This window comes from Protopterus annectens, chromosome 10.part0 (genome assembly GCF_019279795.1).
Source record: "Protopterus annectens isolate FY-2018-M chromosome 10.part0, PAN1.0, whole genome shotgun sequence".
Classification (NCBI taxonomy): Eukaryota; Metazoa; Chordata; order Ceratodontiformes; family Protopteridae; genus Protopterus; species Protopterus annectens.
Window position 1 is genome coordinate 31,660,168 of NC_056744.1, and position 19,970 is coordinate 31,680,137.

General features: G+C 37.6%; 2 protein-coding genes across 2 annotated transcripts in view; one reads left to right on the top strand and one right to left on the bottom strand.

Moving 5' to 3' along the window:
- Nucleotides 1-19,970, top strand: part of RAB37 (RAB37, member RAS oncogene family) — a 2,500,291-nt gene that overhangs the window by 120,766 nt on the left and 2,359,555 nt on the right. The window lies entirely within an intron of this gene.
- The window catches only part of LOC122812924 (CMRF35-like molecule 7), an 89,635-nt gene continuing 81,777 nt past the window's right edge, over nt 12,113-19,970 (bottom strand). Inside the window, exon 6 of the mRNA XM_044084982.1 lies at nt 12,113-12,647. Coding sequence (XP_043940917.1) covers nt 12,450-12,647 — 198 coding nt within the window. The 3' untranslated portion in view covers nt 12,113-12,449. The remainder of the gene's footprint in view (nt 12,648-19,970) is intronic.

The window sequence follows — 19,970 nt, forward strand, 5'->3', positions numbered from 1 at the left end:
CAGGTGGACAGTAGTCTCTCCTTTGATAATCACATCACCACAGAAGTCAGGAAATCCTTCTACGTGGCGCACCTCATCACAAAAGGTTTGTCATCCAGGAAAAAAGAGGTCATTGTTCCCTTCTACACAGCACTCATTAGACCCATTATAGAATACAGTACCCCTTTTGCTATGTATCTCACAAGACATCTGCAACAACTGGAAAGGCTGCAGAAATACCTCACAAAGAGAATTACCAGCCTCAAACAGATGCCCTACACAGACCGTCTCAAAAAACACCAGCTTTACTCCATCACATATCGCCTACTCAGAGGTGATCTCTGCCTAACATACAAAGCTATGTCAAACCCAGAGCTGTTGGACATGCTCCACTTAAACAAATCCCAATCCCTCCAAGCTACATGCTCTAGGGATCTAAACCTTGTCACTACAATAAACAGAACATGCTGGAGGGATAGATTCCTGTCTCAGAGACTTCCCATACTCTGGGACAAACTACCTATCTATATCAAACAAAGGTCCTCATTAGCACTCTTCAAGAAAAATCTTGATGATTGGATGGGAGATAGGAAATTCACCCTGGGGATCACTTCTTTGGCTCTGCTCGACAGGGGCACAGGAAAATAATTTTCTTGGGTGGCGAAAGCCAGGGTCCCTTTTTGGCTAGGCTTATATAGGCCCTAGTGGCAATAGCCTAGTACCTACCTATGAACCTATCTACACATCACACACATATATGTATGTATATCAGTCATGCATATTCAGCCTGATTTCCCACAGCTTCTGTTTTATATACAAGAAAAAAAATGAGAGAAAGAAAAGAAACACACTGACTGACTTGGTGTACACTTCTAATGCTACTTATCAAATTCTGACAGTCTAATCTGTTGATTATATTTTGCAGTAAACACCACACTTTAATGAATTCAATTATGTGTTCAAGATTTGAAAAATGCAATCATTTCTTTAAAAAAGTACCTATCCCATTTACACTGAATTCTCTTTCTAGACAGGATGCAAAAACTTTCTGCAACTTTCTTTAGGAGATACGCTCTATACTTTATTTATTTAAATCACTGAGGACAATTATTTTGAGGAATACCTAAATCATAGTTCTGGCAGACATAGCCTTGGAATGGTAGTGATCTGCCATTTCATGACAGATACTAATAATATCATTTTTTCTCACCATATCTTATAAATAACTGCTGTGTTTATTTCTCTATGTATTTGTTAATACTTCAAAAGAGTAATTTTGCTTTCACTGCATGATATGAATCTTTTTATTGAGCTATGTACAAAAATCATATATTACAATTTGATTAAAATTAATGTAAAATGTTTAAAATTATTATGTTAGTATGTTAATGCAATAGATACAGCGTGGATAACTTTTCTAGTTTTCAGTATTTTCAGCTACACACTAATGATGTACTTTGGTCAGTGTTCATAGTCATTGCACAAATACATTACAGGCACTCGTGATGTCTGCAGGTGACCATAGCTTGCCAGTGATTCATAGAGTCTGCAGGTGAGCATAGCATAGAGGCCATTTAGGTTAAAGTACATTGTCTGCAAATTAATGTAAGCAGATTAACTATAAGGAGATGTAAATGAGAACCTGAGTAAAGTGACATTTGCTAATTAATCCTATTTGCAATTCATAGTCAATGTCATGACATCTGCACATTCATTTTAATAAACATACCTGTGGGCATAATGTCTACTTTGCAATCCATGAACTTGCCATACTGTGAAAAAAATAACATGTGACACAACCCTCATAATTATGTACACACGCAGAATCGAGCAAAGTGAAGAAAGCACTTTAACAAATCTGTCCTTTCAATAGCCTCTACATGATGGACACCTGTGGTGGCTAAGTTTCTCCCCATAAAAGCAACCAACAAAACATCCGTGTCACTTCCATACTTCCACCATGTATGCAAAATAACTTCTTCAAGACACCAAAATACATTTTCCAAATGATTTAGTCATCATTTCCATTGCTGCTGTAACAATTTCAGAGTTACAAATGACAGCTTACAATACTGCAGTAAAATGCCCATTGTAGGATTAAAACATTTCTTGAAGTCAACTCAGGCTCTTACTTCGATGCTTAAGTATCTCCAAGTAAAGCAAACAAAACATCCTTGCACCTTCAGCACTTCTACCATGTATGCATAATCGATAAATGACCCAAAATAAATTATTTTCTCAATGATCACATTTTCACTGCTGCTACAATGATTTTCCTTTTACAAATTACAGCTTTACAATATTCACTGGTCATATACAGCTCAGCAAGCTCCTGCCTGGTGCCCTGCAGAGTTCTACAGCAGCACAGAGACAAAAGAGAGACTTCTAAGTGATTAAGTATAATTTTTCTGCATTTTCTTGCTGCCTCTAGCTAATTCCACCTAAAACGCCAATTTTCTAGAGTTTCTGTGATTTAAAAAGCTTGTTTCAGCTACATATTGTACTTATTTTACTGCCTGTACTTTAACAAAGTTGTTTTTGTGTTTAAATTACCTGTTTAACTGTTGTAGGCTACACACTGGTGTGATAGCCATTTCTGTGCATTTAAAGTGCGTTTTGATTGTATCTGCTTTATTTTTTGAAAAAAACAAAAAAAAAAAATACTTGTTTTCCCGCCTTTCTAAGCTAGTATAGTCCAGTTTTCAGGTTAGTGCTGAATTATGGGGTGTGTTACAAGTTTCTGTGTTTGCCCATACATTACTTGGATAGAAGGAAGTTTCTCTGTTCACTGTGAGAGTGGGAGCTTTGAGCAGCCTATCTGTCACTGGAGGAGTGGTTACAGCCCAGAAATTAGTAGTTTATTGGCCATTTTGGGCTAATTTCTATCTCTTTCATTTCCCTGCTATAAACCCCGTATTTGCAAGGTGTTTGTGCTAGTATACAGCTCAGCAAGCTCCTGCCTGGTGCCCTGTAGAGTTCTACAGCAGTAGAGAGACAAAAGTGAGACTTTGGAGTGATTAAGTATCATTTTTCTGCATTTTCTTGCGGCCTTTAGCTAATACCGCCTAAAACACCGATTTTCTAGAGTTTCTGTGATTTAAAAATATTGTTTTAGCTACACATTGCACTTATTTTACTGCCTGATCTTTAACAAAGTCATTTTTGTGTTTAAATTACCTGTTTAACTGTTGTAGGCTACACACTCAAGTGGGATAGCCATTTCTGTGCCTTTAAAGTGTTTTTTTTTTGTAACTGCTTTATTTTATGAAAAACAAAAAATATATATATACTTGTTTCCTACCTTTCCAAGCTAGTACAGTCCAGTTTTCAGGTTAGTGCCAAATTCAGGGCTTTGTTACAAGTTTCTGTGTTAGCCCATACCTTACTTGGATAGAAGGAAGTTTCTCTGTTCACTGTGAGAGAGGGAACTTTGAGCAGCCTATCTGTCCCTGGAGGAGTGGTTTCAGCCCAGAAATTAGTATGTTATCAGCCATTTTGGGCTAATTTATATCAATTTCATTTCCCTGCTATAAAACCCACATTTGCAAGGTTTTTGTGCTAGTATACAGCTCAGCAAGTTCATGGCTTGTGCCCTGCAGAGTTCTACAGCAGCAGAGAGACAAAAGAGAGACTTTGGAGTGATTAAGTATCATTTATCTTTATTTTCTTGCTGCCTTTAGCTAATTCCGCCTAAAATGCCGATTTTCTAGAGTTTCTGTGATTTAAAAAGCTTGTTTCAGCTACATATTGTACTTATTTTACTGCCTGCACTTTAACAAAGCCATTTTTTGTGTTTAAATTACCTGTTTAACTGTTGTATGCTACACACTGAAGTGTGATAGCCATTTCTTTGCATTTAAAGTTTTTTTTTGATTGTATCTGCTTTATTTTCTGGAAAAAACAAAAAAAAAAATAAAAAACAAAAAGAAAAAACTTGTTTGCCCACATTTCTAAGCTAGTGTAGTCCAGTTTTCAGGTTAGTGCTGAATTCAAGGCTGTGTTACAAGTTCCTGTGTTTGCTCATACCTTACTTGGATAGAAGGAAGTTCCTCTGTTCACTCTGAGAGAGGGAGCTTTGAGCAGCCTATCTGTCCCTGGAGGAGTGGTTTCAGCCCAGAAATTAGTAGTTTATTGGCCATTTTGGGCTAATTTCTATCCATTTTCATTTCTCTGCTATAAAACCCACATTTGCAAGGTTTTTGTGCTAGTATACAGTTCAGCAAGCTCATGGCTGGTGCCCTGCAGAGTTCTACAGCAGCAGAGAGACAAAAGAGAGACTTTGGAGTGATTACAAATCATTTTTCTGCATTTTCTTGCTCCTTTTAGCTAATTCTGCCTAAAACACAGATTTTCTAGAGTTTCTGTGGCTTAAAAAGCTAGTTTTAGCTACATATTGTACTTATTTTACTGCCTGCACTTTATCAAAGTTGTATTTGTGTTTAAATTACCTGTTTAACTTTTTTTAGGCTACACACTGAAGTGTGATAGCCATTTATCTGCATTTAAAGTTTTTTTATTGTATCTGCTTTATGTTCTGAAAAAAAAACAAACCCCCCCCCAAAAAAATATACTTGTTCTCCCACCTTTCTAAGCTAGTATAGTCCAGTTTTCAGGTTAGTGCTGAATTCAGGGCTGTGTTACAAGTTTCTGTATTTGCCCATACCTTACTTGGATAGAAGGAAGTTTCTCTGTTCACTGTGAGAGAGGGAGCTTTGAGCAGCCTATCTGTCCCTGGAGGAGTGGTTTCTGCCCAGAAATTAGTAGTTTATTGGCCATTTTGGGCTAATTTCTATCTCTTTCATTTCCCTGCTATAAAACCCACATTTGCAAGTTTTTGTGCTAGTATACAGCTCATCAAGCTCCTGCCTGTTGTCCTGCAGAGTTCTACAGCAGCAGAGAGGCAAAATAGAGACTTTGGAGTGATTAAGTATCATTTTTCTGCATATTTTTGCTGCCTTTATCTAATTCCACCTAAAACACCAATTTTCTAGAGTTTCTGTGATTTAAAAAGCTTGTTTCAGCTACATATTGAACATATTTTACTGCCTGCATTTTAACAACATAATTTTTGTGTTTAAATTACCTGTTTAACTGTTGTAGGCAACACACTGAAGTGTGATAGCCATTTCTGTGCATTTAAAGGTTTTTTTTATTGTAAAAGATAAATAAACAGAGATCTCTCAGGGTAAGGTACCTGCTGTGTCCCCAAACAAAAAATGTCAATATCAAGGTGCAGGTACTCCACGACTATCGAAGCCAACCATCAACCAAAAAAGCAAAAATCAATAAAAAATGTTTAAACTTGAACAGCAAAAGAACTTTATTCCATGGGTTGTTAGCGCTTTCACGTCTACTCTGGATGCTTCTTCAGACTTTAATAAAACACTTCATCACTTCTGTATTTAAACACTTATCAATTAAACAGTTAACCAATGAAAGCCTTTGTATGAATACATAACTATAAAAAGTCAGAAACTTCTAAATAGATAAAAACTCAGAAACTTATATTGTGGAAATTAAAAATTAAAAATTCAACATTGATACTAAAATGGATGTAGTAATAACACTTGAAATGTTTTTATTACATGCTGTTTTTATATGCTCTTGTATTTTTAAATATTCATATGCTATTTGCCATCTGAAATGTTAACAGTAATAATCTATTACTACATCCATTTTAGTATCAATGTTGAATTTTGAATTTTTAATTTTCACAATATAAGTTTCTGACTTTTTATCTATTTAGAAGTTTTTGACTTTTTATAGTTATGTATTCATACAAAGGCTTTCATTGGTTAACTGTTTAATTGATAAGTGTTTAAATACAGAAATGATGAAGTGTTTTATTAAAGTCTGAAGAAGCGTCCAGAGTAGACGTGAAAGCGCTAACAACCCATGGAATAAAGTTCTTTTGCTGTTCAAGCATAAAAAATTTTTATTGATTTTTGCTTTTTTGGTTGATGGTTGGCTTCGATATCGTGGAGTACCTGCACCTTGATATTGTTTTTTTTTATTGTGTCTGCTTTATTTTCTGAAAAAAAAAAAAAAAAAAATATATATACTTGTTTTCCCTCCTTTCTAAGCTAGTATAGTCCAGTTTTCAGGTTAGTGCTGAATTCAGGGCTGTGTTACAAGTTTCTGTGTTTGCCCATACCTTACTTGGATAGAAGGAAGTTCCTCTGTTCACTGTGAGAGAGGGAGCTTTGTGCAGCCTCTCTGTCACTGGAGGAGTGGTTTCAGCCCAGAAATTAGTATTTTATTGGCCATTTTGGGCTAATTTCTATGTCTTTCATTTCCCTGCTATAAAGCCTGCATCTGCAAGGTTTTTGTGCTAGTATACAGCTCAGCAAACTCTTGCCTGGTGCCTTGCGGAGTTCTACAGCAGCAGAGAGACAAAATAGAGACTTTGGAGTGATTAAGTATCATTTTTCTGCATTTTCTTACTCCCTTTAGCTAAATCCACCTAAAACAAAGATTTTCTAGAGTTTCTGTGACTTAAAGCTAGTTTTCGCTACATATTGTACTTATTTTACTGCCTGCACTTTATTAAAGTCACTTTTGTGTTTAAATTACCTGTTTAACTGTTGTAGGCTACACACTCAAGTGTGATAGCCATTTCTGTGCATTTAAAGTTTTTTTTATTGTATCTACTTTATTTTTGAAAAAAAATCCAAAAAAATAAAAAATATATATACTTGTTTTCCCTCCTTTCTAAGCTAGTATAGTCCAGTTTTAAGGTTAGTGCTGAATTCAGGGCTGTGTTACAAGTTTCTGTGTTTGCCCATACCTTACTTGGATAGAAGGAAGTTTCTCTATTCACTGTACGAGATGGAGCTTTGAGCAGCCTATATGTCCCTGGAGGAGTGGTTTCAGCCCAGAAATTAGTAGTTTATTGGCCATTTTGGGCTAATTTCTATCTCCTTCATTTCCCTGCTATAAAACTCGCATTTGTGTGGTTTTGCACAGCGGGCAGTGCCAGTTAGCTAGGGTGTAACTATTCCCCGCTCCACAAAGTCTACTCTTCAATTTTTCCCTTGGAACTAGACAAACTTTCAACTTAAGCACTCAAACCATTCACTTCTCATACCGGCACGTGTTCAAAACTCATAGCAAGCTCTAATAAACCTTAGCACTAGACCCCCCTGTACTGTAGAGAAGGACAAGGCTCTCTATTCGACCTTACCAGCCAATCAGTAAAACAGTTCACTGTTGCTATCCAGGCATGTCCAAAGAGCAGTCTCAGGTGTACTCTTCGGTCCAACTTGTGAATCTGGGCATTTTGAGGCAATGTTACAATTGCCTCATGTACACAGACAACCCTCTCCTCCTTCCACCAAACACTAAAACATGCGAGAGATTCAATTTTACAGCCAAACTGGATGCTAAGCTCTCTCAACCCAAGAATGGACCAGGCAGTCAAGAGGAGAAGGGAATTACTTGCATCACACCACCAGTCTCACATAGACCTATGAAACCAACACTGGCAAAAAACACACATAAATACACAAAAACATACTCAGAGGCTCTAAATAAAAGTCTGCAGAAGCAACAGGGACCTCCAAATCAGACATCCAAACAACCTCCACCCCCCAACACAAACCATAAAACACATACTTCACAAAACCAGTGTGCCACACAATCACAGCCCTTAAGGCAAAATAACATACCCAAAACACTAGTAATAGGTGACTCTATAGTCAAGCACACTAATGTCCCACTCACTAGGCTGAACAAGGAGAAGGTTACTGTTAGCTGCCTGTCAGGTGCCAGGATCCACCACATAACACAAGCACTCAGGTCACTCCAGAACAAGTACAAATATGACTCTGTCATTGTCCATGTTGGTGTGAATGACCTGAGCCGTATCTCCCTGGACTACATGAAAAGGGATATGGAGGAGCTCTCTGATCATGTAGCCTAGGCTGGTATGACCCTGACCCTGAGTAGCATCCTGCCCTCACCAAGAATGATACCACAGTATAGAGAAAAAAATATCAATTTCAACAATTGGCTAAGCTTCTGGTGTCCTTCAAAGGGGATGCAGTGTCTGTCAGCCTGGGATGATGTGCTCGACAAGCCATGCTGCTTCGCTAGAGACAGCTTGCACCTGTCACCCTTAGGCTTTCGAATACTGGCCAAGGCTCTTGCCACCCCCATAGTGCCTTTTTTAGGCAAGGCTCAAAAGACAAACCCACCACTGTAAATAGCACAAGTAACAAAAAATTGAGGGTAATGCTATTCAATGCCAGAAGTCTAAACCTCAAAATGCATGCACTCGAGGCACTCCTCAGTATGGAGAAAATCAATATATGTGCAATAACAGAAACCTGGTTTAAGGATCCAGAGAGTGCCCCAGCACTACCAGGCTACAACTCATACCATACATTTCGGCCACAAAACCCGGATGAAATACAAAAGATGGGGAGTATCCATATTCATCAAGGATACCCACACCTCCAGGTTAGTGGCACAACACGATGCTTCAGAGATCATCCACGTGCATCTAACAATGGGCAAAACTGCTATTCAAATTATAGCTTGCTACAGATCACCCACCATGTCCCAGGACCCCCACTCCACATTCCTGGAAACACTGGGAAACATAAAGGTCCTACCAAACACCCTGATATTGGGTGATTTCAATTACCCAAACATTAACTGGGAGAACTACTCAAGTACAAACTCCCTTACCCAACATTTCCTAGAATTTATAAACTCAAATGCCCTGGATCAACTGGTCAACACCCCCACCAGAGGTGACAACATATTGGACCTGGTCATCACCAACATGGGCGACTGGTGTTCCACACCGGTGATCAACCCCTTGCTGATTAGATCTGACCATAAACTAATCACTCTGGATATCCACATTCCGCCACCACCCCCGGTCAAAGAAACCACCGTGAAAAACTTTTCAAAAGAAAACTTCACGTTACTTAAGACCGAGGTGGGAAGTTTCAAAGCCCCCATGCTGAAAGATAACACTGTCCAAGCTGCAAAATCATTTACTAATGTACTTTACAGGCACCTACAACAATGCATGGATTGTGCTATCCCAAACAAAACCAAGACTCACTCCTCCAAGAAAAGGAAACCAGTCTGGTGGACCCCTGCCATAAACAAGCTATACAATAGAAGGAGGAAACTAGTACAGAAAAGAGTAAAATCCCAAGAAGGGAAGACATCCCTGATCAGTATCAGCAAGAAACTACATTCCCTCATAAAATCATCCAAGGCTAGCTTTGAAAGAAAAATTGCCATGGACTCCAAAGATAACCACAAGGCATTCTTTAGCTATGTCAAGAATCTAAGTGGCAATTCTTAGATCTGCTCAGAGTTAGTGCAGAATGGCACAAAATACACTGAACTGACCAATATAGCCAACATCCTGGCAGACAGGTTCAGTGCAAACATCACCCCCCTCTCACCCCCAAAAGGGCCCATAACTATACCAGTAGAATGTAGTGCCCCTGAAATCACAGACACTCAGGTTAAAACAGCCCTCTCCAAAGCCAAAAACACAGCATCAATGGGACCAGACGGTGTCCCAGGCTGCGTCCTACACAAGCTCAAAGATGACCTAACCCCTCACCTAAACACACTGTTTAAACTCAGCCTCTCCACAGGCTACATGCCCACAGAGTGGCACACAGCAATGGTTATTCCACTCCACAAAGGTGGAGCCACAATGGGCCCCAGGAACTATTGCCCTATAAGCCTGACTAGCTTGGTCTGCAAAGCTATGGAGCACATCATCATGGATCTCATTAACAGAGACAATGGAAACCTTCAAACACTGGACCCTACCCAGTTCAGCGTTGTTAAGGGCAGATCATTCCTCCTAAATCTGGTGGACTTCTTTGAGACAGTTATCAAGGCTATAGACAAGGGAAAGGTGGTCCACACAGCCTATCTAGACCTTGCAAAGGCCTTCGACACCATTCCCCACTCAGATATTATAGACAAGTTCACCAGCCTGAACATAAACCCCTACGTCACGAGATGGGTTGCCAACTGGCTCAAGGACAGAACACACATGGTAAGAGTTGCAGGAGCTAGGTCTGACTCTAAACTGGTTACAAGTGGCATTTCCCAGGGCTCAGTCCTAGGACCCCTCCTGTTAGGCATATACTTCTCAGAGTTACAGGCAAGCACAGGAGGACTATGGCTGACCAAGTTCGCAGACAACTGCAAACTAGGGGCTATAATTGATTCTCCAGCTGACATAGACATCCTCCAATAGGGTCTCACTGAGACAGATACCTGGTGTCAAAACCATGGCCTCAAGCTAAATGCCACAAAGTGCATAGTCATCCCCTTTGGAAAAACAAAATACCCACAAACTACCAAATAGGTGGTAGTCCCCTAAATATGGAAAAAGTAATAAGGGATCTGGGGACCCAAGTAGATAGTAACCTCTCCTTTGATAATCACATTGCCAAAGGGATTAGAAAATCCTTCTATGTGGCCCACCTAATCACAAAAGGGTTTGCATCTAGATTGAAAGAGGTCATTGGGCCCCCTCTATGCATCACTCATCAAACCCATCATAGAGTGCAATGCCCCATATGGGATGTACCTTACAAGACACCTGCAACAACTGGAAAGACCACAGAAGTACCTCACCAAGAGGATCACTGGTCTCAAGCAGATGCCCTATGCAGCTCGACTGAAGAAACTCCAGCTGTACTCGGTTGATACCGCCTATTCAGAGGTGATCTCTGCCTGACATACAAGGCCATGTCCAACCCAGAATTGATGGACATGCTTCACCTAAAGAAAACCATATCTCCTAGAGCCACATGCTCCAGGGATCTAAACCTCACCAGAACAATAAATAGGATGTACTGGAGGGATAGATTCCTGTCCCAGAGACTTCCCATGATTTGGAACAAGATTCCAATCTACATTAGGCAGAGCTCCTCGCTAACCCTCTTCAAGAGAAATGTTGACGAGTGGATGGGAAACAGAAAGTTTACCCTAGGAATCACTTCAATGGCTCTGCTGGACAGAGGCACAGGGAACTAATCTAAGGGGGTGGTGAAAGCCAACACATTCTGGCTAGGCTTATAAATGCCTTTGGGCAGATATCCTAGTACCAGCCTATGAACCTATATGTTTATGCTCATTGTATGAGTAAAACAAACATTTCTAGAAGTGATCTCAACAGTCTTACCTCATTTTGAACAGTTTTATATTAATTTCCCATATTTCTTTTTTCTTCCTTTAAAAAGTCTGTGTTTTCCTAATTAATTTACCACATAACGAGGGTAATTTTCAGGTAATATGGTGATGTTGTGCAAGTTCAAGGCCCATTATGTGTTTTGTATGCAAATGAGGTGCTTTTATGTTTATCTCTATGAATCGCACTAATACGCCAATGTCTATAGTACCTTATCCTCATAATGGCTTCCCCTTAATGCTTATCCCTTAAATACTTTATGCTTTCACCATATGGAGGTATGTTTATCAAAACACATCGCCATGTACATGGTCAGTATGAATGACCTCTGCTGACCTTATTTGCATAATGATATTGTACCTGTATTCATGTATTACTGCTATAATTAGCTGAAACCCTGGATTGTCAATACCACCCTTTGTTTCTCACAATAGGTTATGATTATGTCACTACTAGCCTTGCCTTCAGAATATAACAAAATATGTGTTATTATTCTCACGATGTGTTTTGTGACAACAGTCAATGTATGTGTTTATGTAAAGACTGGCGCTGGTATATTTCTGCTTCTATTTTAAGTAGTTTTCAATGCACAGTGCTACCAGATGGGCAATAAAGGGAGACAGACATTGTATATGTACATAAAATCTTACCCCCAAATTAAACCATCATGTAGAATTTTAATTAAATAGTTGTTATACTGGATTTAAGTTACCTAATGAAAGTAGTAGTTTAACTGTACACTTAAAATAGCTAATTATAAAAAAGTTCCAAATGAGGATGTGCTTTTTTGATTAGTTTTAGTTCACAGTGATCTAAAGCAGGAAGTACACCTGTAATGTATTTGATAGGGTTATGTATTCATTACCTGTGTTATCTGTTGACTATACATGAGCAGGTAATACATACATGTATTGCATGAATACAGATACAATAAATTGTAGAAATCTTATTAAAATGTATCTTCATGAAATGCATTTATTCAAAACAAAACAGATTCAAATAATTTGTATATACTAAAGGCATTTGAAGACATCCTTTTCAGAATACACTTCTCTAAATTTACAGATCAAGAATTTTTCCACTATGTACAAAGTGACCAACAGTGATAATGCACATGTTTTGCAAGTTCATGTTAGCTTTCTCTAATTTATTTATGGCATTACAACAGAAAGGCAGGGATTCCATTAAATGTATGAAAAGCTCTTGTATGTCTTTTGTCACTTGTTACTGTGGTGGTTGCCGTGTATACAGTAGGGGAATCCATTAACACATGAAAGTGTTCTTCACACTATTTGTCTTTAGTAAATGACAGACTTGCATACTCAACATCCTCGTGCACACTCTCTTGCTGGCCTGGGTAAGTTTTTATGCCAGAGTGGATTTGTTCATCTTTACGAAAAGTTTCAGCATTCACATATGTTGGAGAAAGGTTTTCCAGCACTGCATCATTTCTGATGCCTGAATAACAGGTATCACTGTGCAAAGTCTGCGGAAAAGAATGTTAATGGTTAATAAAATGTTAATAAAATCCAACAGGTTTGAGCTTGATTTTCTATATTTAAAATTATTTCTTATTAAAGTAATCCACTTTTAAAATCACAGTAAATATTTCCTCTGTACACAGAATTAACAAAATGATGCCTCAGAGACATGCATCAGCTAATATTCTGGATACTGAACTTAGTTACAAGGAAGAAAATATATTTTGTAAGTTTCAGAGCTGCCCAGAGTTACCTCATTACATACTGTGCCATGGAGTGGCTTCAGGCTAGGTAGTGGAGAAGGAGGAATGTACTCCTTCATGAGATTTCCCCAGAAGTATCTCCATTACATATCGCAGTGTTATGGAGTGGCTTCAAACTGGGACTAAAAAAGGGGAAAGATTCTCCTACGTAGAAGTGATATCTGCAATGTAGTAATTCTGGGATATAAAGACAGAAAGATGTGCTATTTTATTTCTTGTTGTACATTATTTGCACCTTCTGTCAACTAACAGCCTTCTCCAGCTGATCAGCTCAGTTGTTCCCCATTATAGGGATTAGGATTAAGCAGGAGTAGCTATCTCTTAGGCAGCCATTAGGGATGGCTTGAGGTTTCTCTGTTTAATCCTGCATTCCCCTAGCAAGTCTGGCCTGCAGAACTGAAGGGATGTATAATGGGCTGTCCGGAATGGTCATACCTCACTTTCACAGGGACATTCAGCCTCCTCCAATCAATCAAGAGAAGAAGTTGCCATGATTTCCATCAGAGAAGTTGCACTTACCTATGTGCTCTCTGTATTCTCTTCACACTCCCCCAGGAGAGGACAGTGGGTCATAGATCATTCTGCTTTCTCCCTGTGTGGCACCTTCAGTGTCAAGAACACTAACTGAGGACTGGTAGCTTGGGTCACAGTAAGGGCTCTGTCCCTCTGTGCCACAGAATCAGGTTAGAAAAGCGTTGCTGAATTAATGCAAATTTGACAGCACCTTAGCATCCTGTATAGTTATCTCCCCCATGGAGCTGATGTACTTCCTTGCACGGTGCAGTATTCAGGGATTTTGCTTATTTGGCTTATACTTCCTTATACTTCCTCATATGCTTGAGTAGTACCTCTTTCCTACTTTGTCTAACCGCCCTGAAATAAAACTTATGGGCTAGGGAAATTCAAAAGGCTAGCATATATCATTTTGTATTTACCAGTATCAAGACGACATAACAAATGATACAGAGACAATCACATTCATAAAATCAAGAAAGCAACACTTTGTCTAATACAGAATATAGAATGCAGAATTAGGCAAATTTTCTAGAAGTGAAATTCTTGTGCTTTCCATCTGCTGTTGGCAATGGGAAAGGGACACAGAGAATAAAGACTACCCATATATGATTTGGGTGTGTTAGAGAGATAATGGTATAACTCCTCTGGTTCTCCTGTGTTTTGTCAAACATGCATTTGTTCAACAAACACAGGGGAGCATTGCTAATTTTGATGGTACAGATAGCAGAGTAGTGCATATGTCAAAATTGTTTTGTTGAGCTAGGTGAGTGGGGTTGGGGAGGGGGTGAGTATGTTAGTTCATGTAGTTGTGAGTTAGGGTTAGGGTCAGGGATAGGTGTTGTATGTTTGTGTGCAAGTGTGTGTGTTTTAGGGTTAGCTTTAGGGCTAGGTAAGGAGATAGATGTAGTGTATCTACTGTGTGTTTGGGCATATTTGTATGTGCGAGTATATCTTATGTAGTGGCAGTATTACAGGAAGGTTTTTATTATGGTAAGGTGTAGCATTATGGTTGAGGGAAGGGGAAACATTAGGATTAGCACCCATTACTAAAGAGGCCAGCGACCACTCTCCTTCTTCTTCTTCTTCTTCTTCTTCGTATTTATTTATTTTGAGATTTATTGCGTTCGATATTCATTATGTTCGAACATATTTTGTCTGTGTTTTGATTTCAACATTAAGAATGTTTGATCATACAGAATATAACCCTCTTGTGATACTATTTTAACACTTTCTTTCAAAAATGCATTATTCGAGCATCCTGAAAAAAGGCTAGCATCACTGTAATTTTTAAAAATGGGAGTTGTACTGTGGACAGTTACTACCAGTCAGTCTAACTTCCTGCTTCAGCACATGTGGAACTTACTTGAGGGTAATCCTGGGCATGCTGCTGTTTTGGGTATCTATTAACAGAGATTTGTAAAAAGTCATTTAACATCCACTTGCCCAATCAGTTTTGATAATCATGTTAATAAAGCTGTGGATAACGGATCAATTGTTATGGTGCTATACTTAGATTTTTCCAAAGCAATAAATACTATGCCATATTCAGTTATTATAGATTGCTAGATAAAATTTGATATTAATGCCTTTTTATTAAATTGGATTAACTAATGACTATTTAACAGGTAACTGAGTGTAAAAAAAATTGACAGCCATTCACCATAGGGTGATGGTCACTCAGGAGTCACTTAGGTCTGTTTTATGTCTGGCACTTGTCAACACTGTATTTTCCTTTATGCCTAGACATAAGTGTTTGGATTGCCAAAGACATAAATGATTATATCAGTTTAGAATCATTATTACTAATGACACTGATTGTATGTTCATTAACAGTTTTTCTAATATAAAAAATGGTAGAATAAGAACAGGTTTAACATCAATTTAGGAAATGCAACTTCATGACTTTTATAACCCTGAAAAAATCAGTCATGACATACAATTACAGGACACTGTTATTGGGAGTACTTCTTTATTTAGAGATTATGGTGTACACATTGGTGCAAAAATTGAATTTTAGAGATAATGCTTTAGTGGTCATATCTAAAGCCCTAACGTATGTCCTCAAATTTTCAGATGTTTTCAATCTAAATCTGATTTACTTACAAATGTCAGATCACTTAATTGAGTCAAATGGTATGTTGTGCTGGTATTGTAAGGGTGATTTATTCTACATGAAGGAGTGCAAAGAAAATTTATTAAATGTCTCTGTGATATTCAAAATCTGAACTGTTCTGTCATATATCTACTCTTACTTATTTTCCACTCACTACCGCTTTATAACAGGCAGATTATACTTAGTGTTCAAAGTTTTACACAATGAGGAGTTACAAATCTTGCTGGGTTTGGAATTAACTTGTAGCAAAAAGATCATTATGTGATAGTAATCTGTTACCATCTCTGTTTTTGTTGATCTAAGATGTTTCAATTCACTTCTTGCAGCATTACTTATTTGTGGAATAAACTCTCAGTTGATATATGTAATTACACCTCTATGAATGTATGTTATATCTGACTAGATTCTTAGGCTTGCCATTTAGTTATACTATGTAAATGTGGAGTCTGTGTCCTAACATGGCCTCTGAAATGTACACAGGTATATCTTGATCTACAAATTATTCATCTCAAGTTTGTTACTGTATCCAAAACAATTGGAGTTCAGTCAGGAAAAGATACCAATCATGAATGATGCTGTGCAGACAGAATGTCCTAACGATCATTCTGTCTCTATTGAGGAAGCTAAGTAAGACTAAACATGTACAGTCTCAGAAGATTACACAGATATAAATCAAATGAAGGGGGAGGTAGCTATATGATTTCCTTAGTTTTATTTTTCTTCTCCTTGCAAGCTGACCATCAGCTGACACCAGCTTCTCTTTTCAATTACTGGGTTTATCGCATCTGCCTTTGTTTTCTCTGTGCTCAAATCAACCCACATCTAGGGCCAGTGAGGAGATAGAGGATGCTGGTGTTGTATTATTCTGCTGCTAGGGAATGTGTCCTAACTCCTCACCCACCTCATAGTAGCATTGCCAGCTCTGAAATCGCTGTCTTAGGAGGTGCATGCATGCTTCCATGCATGTGCAACCCCAAACAAGTGGTTCAATGCTTATGCAGCACTTAGGTCTCCAGGCTCATATACTACTTACTGCAGTGAGCCCAGGCTTCCTCCCTGTCCCCACTATGGGGGAGCTGACATTGGCCACTCCCTCCTTCTTCCTGTGGTCCTTCCTACTCTTATGCTGCTAAGCAAACCTGGGTTGTCTTGGACACATTTAGAGCTTTATGCCTCTGCAGCATGGGTTTATCATTATGTCCTCGATTTTATCGATTTTAATTATTCTGAAAATGTTTTGAACATATTTACACTAAATGATGTATTTTACATATAATTTCTGTTTCCAGAAATGTAAATAAATATATCCTGTGCAACTAAAAGCCGTACAGTGAGACTACCATCAAAGGAAATATTTTCCTGATAAACAAAGCACCTCTGAAATTATTTCTGATTTACTAAGCATCCGTTAGAGTGATATCAAGCATTAGAAGAGTTTGCATTCATGTTTGAGGTCATGTCAGATCCTTACCCCGATGACCTATGCCAGAACCGTGTACTTCTGATGAATATGGAAAGAATCAAGACACCACGAGTCGACTTCCACTCACCTGGGTTCCTCAAGTATTATATTAATGAGATTCAGACATCAGGACTTATATTTACAAAGTCTTTACACTGTTAGAATAAGAGCAACTTACTCTTCGCAGAGTAGGAATAGCACAAGGAAGATGAAACCATTCAGGAAGATATACAAAAAAGATACACGAGTAGAGAGGATTCAGGAAAAGTAAGGAAGATATCAGGAATAAGAAATAACATGACGAGGACTAGCTAAGGAACAAATATTTAAAGATTTTTTTTTTTAATATAGGTTGATGACAGTTGCTTGAGAATTGTCAAAGAGAAAAAAGCAAGTACAGCTGATCAAAGATTAGCTGATTATATCTACTGACTTTATCTGTGTAAGACTGAGGTACAGCGGGGATCAAAGACTTTACCCTTTCCCCACTGTACTGCAATCTCAGAGTTGGTATATATAATTTAGCAGGGGTATGGGGAGACAGGGGGACTAGCCCAACAGCAAAACAATGTTATTATTTAATATTTTTAGTTTCAAACACTAGCTTTTGGATGACTAAAGGTCTGATTTTATGACAGTTTGTTTTTTTCTTTGCTGTGTTTTTTGGTAAGCTGGTGATCATCCAGTTGTGTTCATAAATATGTATATGCATGCCTGTATGCTTCTGATATATATATATATATATATATATATATATATCTATATCTATATCTATATATATATATATATATATATATATATATATATATATATATATGTATATATATATATGCGTGTGTGAGTGTGTGTGTGTACATACATGTAACTGTTAACCAGTTACAGCCTCTGTGCTACTACTGATAAATCTATAGAAATGTTGATACCTCTGTGAGACTCTGCGCTATTCAGAAAATAATTAATGCAAAGTTGTTCATAAACAATCCCCTCAAAACAATGCATGTGCTTTATACTAGTCCAAGTCTTCAGACAAATTTTATAGTTCACAATATAGAGAGTCCACGCTATGCTTTTTGAGCATTTTCTTTTCAACAAAGTTAATAGTATGTTAGTAACACTGTAATCTAATTTGTAGTAAGAAAAAGATGAAGAATTAACATTTAAAACTAAATATAGAATAACTGTTTCAAGATTTGGGAATGCTGTATGATAATTTTATGTATTGTCACTCTAATTGTTCAATTTTTATTTTGACCCAGCATTTCACATTTTATATAAATATATATATATATATATATATATATATATATATATATATATATATACACATGACTCTGAAAATGGAATAAATCAAAACTTCTGGAACGAAAACAAATGTGAACAATCTAAGATATCCAGATGATACCACTCTGGCTGAAAGTGAAGAGGAATCAAACAGCCTGTTAAAAGCTGGCTTGTTGCTCAATGCAAAAAAAAAAAATAAATAAAAAATAAAATTGTAATCTATCTCTATCTATTCTTTCCAAATAGATGGGGAGGTGGAGGCAGTGACACATTTTATCTCTGCAGCTGGTAGTTGTAGCCTTGAAATTAACAGATGCTTGCTTTTTGGGAGGAGTCAACAAAGATCTGTAAAGTCAAAGTTATAGCTTTCCTTGTAGTAAAATACAGTGGTGATATCTGGACTGTAGGTAAGTGTATTCCCAGAAAACCAATGGTGTTTGTCTGTGGCTTTGGAAAAAAAATATTTGAGAATTTTATGACAAGAAAATTGAATCAGTCAATACTTAAGTAAATAAATTTAGATTGATGAGTATAATGCCTGACAGGAAAACTAAAACTCAAATATAATTGTAAAACAGTATTAATTCCAGTTAAAGGACTCAGGAATCAAACCAAAAACTAGTCCCAGTTAAAGGTTTCAGGAATCAAACCAAAAGAAGAATCCCCCCCCACACACACACACACATACAGAAAGCATTTTTCCCATTGGTTTATGCTGTTTTTAGTATTTACCAGTTTTAGTTTTTGGTTCCTGTGGTACTCTTTACTAAAACTGAGATGATCTGGCCTCATAATGCAAAGAGAGGACTTGGTAGAGATAGTGGATTAGCTAGAAATAGTCATAATAAATATGCAGCACTATGGTTACTGTGACATATTTGTAATGTAGCTTATATATCAGCAAAAGCTATGTGGGAGAGTGCTTTGTGACTTGCTGCCACAGAATCAAAATTTTAGCAATTTAAGCATGCTTGTATTAGAGATGAGCACTGCAATTTTAAAATGGGGTTATGTTGCCTGTGGTCTGTTACTGTTTATAGTTGTTAATTTTACTGGTATGTTAAAAAATAAGGCAATAAATGCCAAGTGCCATTGTAGACACCCGATAAGTGGCAATACATTTAACAATGTCTCATATGCTGTGGATGCAGAGGATGTGTGCATTGTATATTTGGATAAGGGGCCAGTGGAATTTTAATGCATACTTGCTATTGTATGATGAATTGTTACCCTTCTGTATTAAACAAAATGATGGAAGCAAATGTTAATACATTGTCAAATACCTTGTTAAATGTGTTGTTAGATATAATAAATAGTGAAGTTTCCTTCATTGTTTTCAGTCTCTCTCTCTCTCTCTCTCTCTACTGAGAATGGCATTTTATACTAGCAATCCAGCATTGCAGGATCATGGAAAATTATATTTTTCATGAGGGGAGCTAATTTCCTCACTTGGGCTGTGACCTTATGATCAGAAAGCACCCAGCATCAGTGAAAAAATAAATTATCCTCTCACTTCTATAGTGTATTGCTTAAATATTTGCCTAAACTACTTTCTTAGTTTTTTTACAGTTGGCATAACCTTACCAAATGTTTAGTATTATGAACAATCACTCAGGATTCAGCCTTAAGTGACTTGTGTAAAGCACCTTATTTTGTATCACTGCCCCCCCCCCCATTATATTTGGCTTTGTCC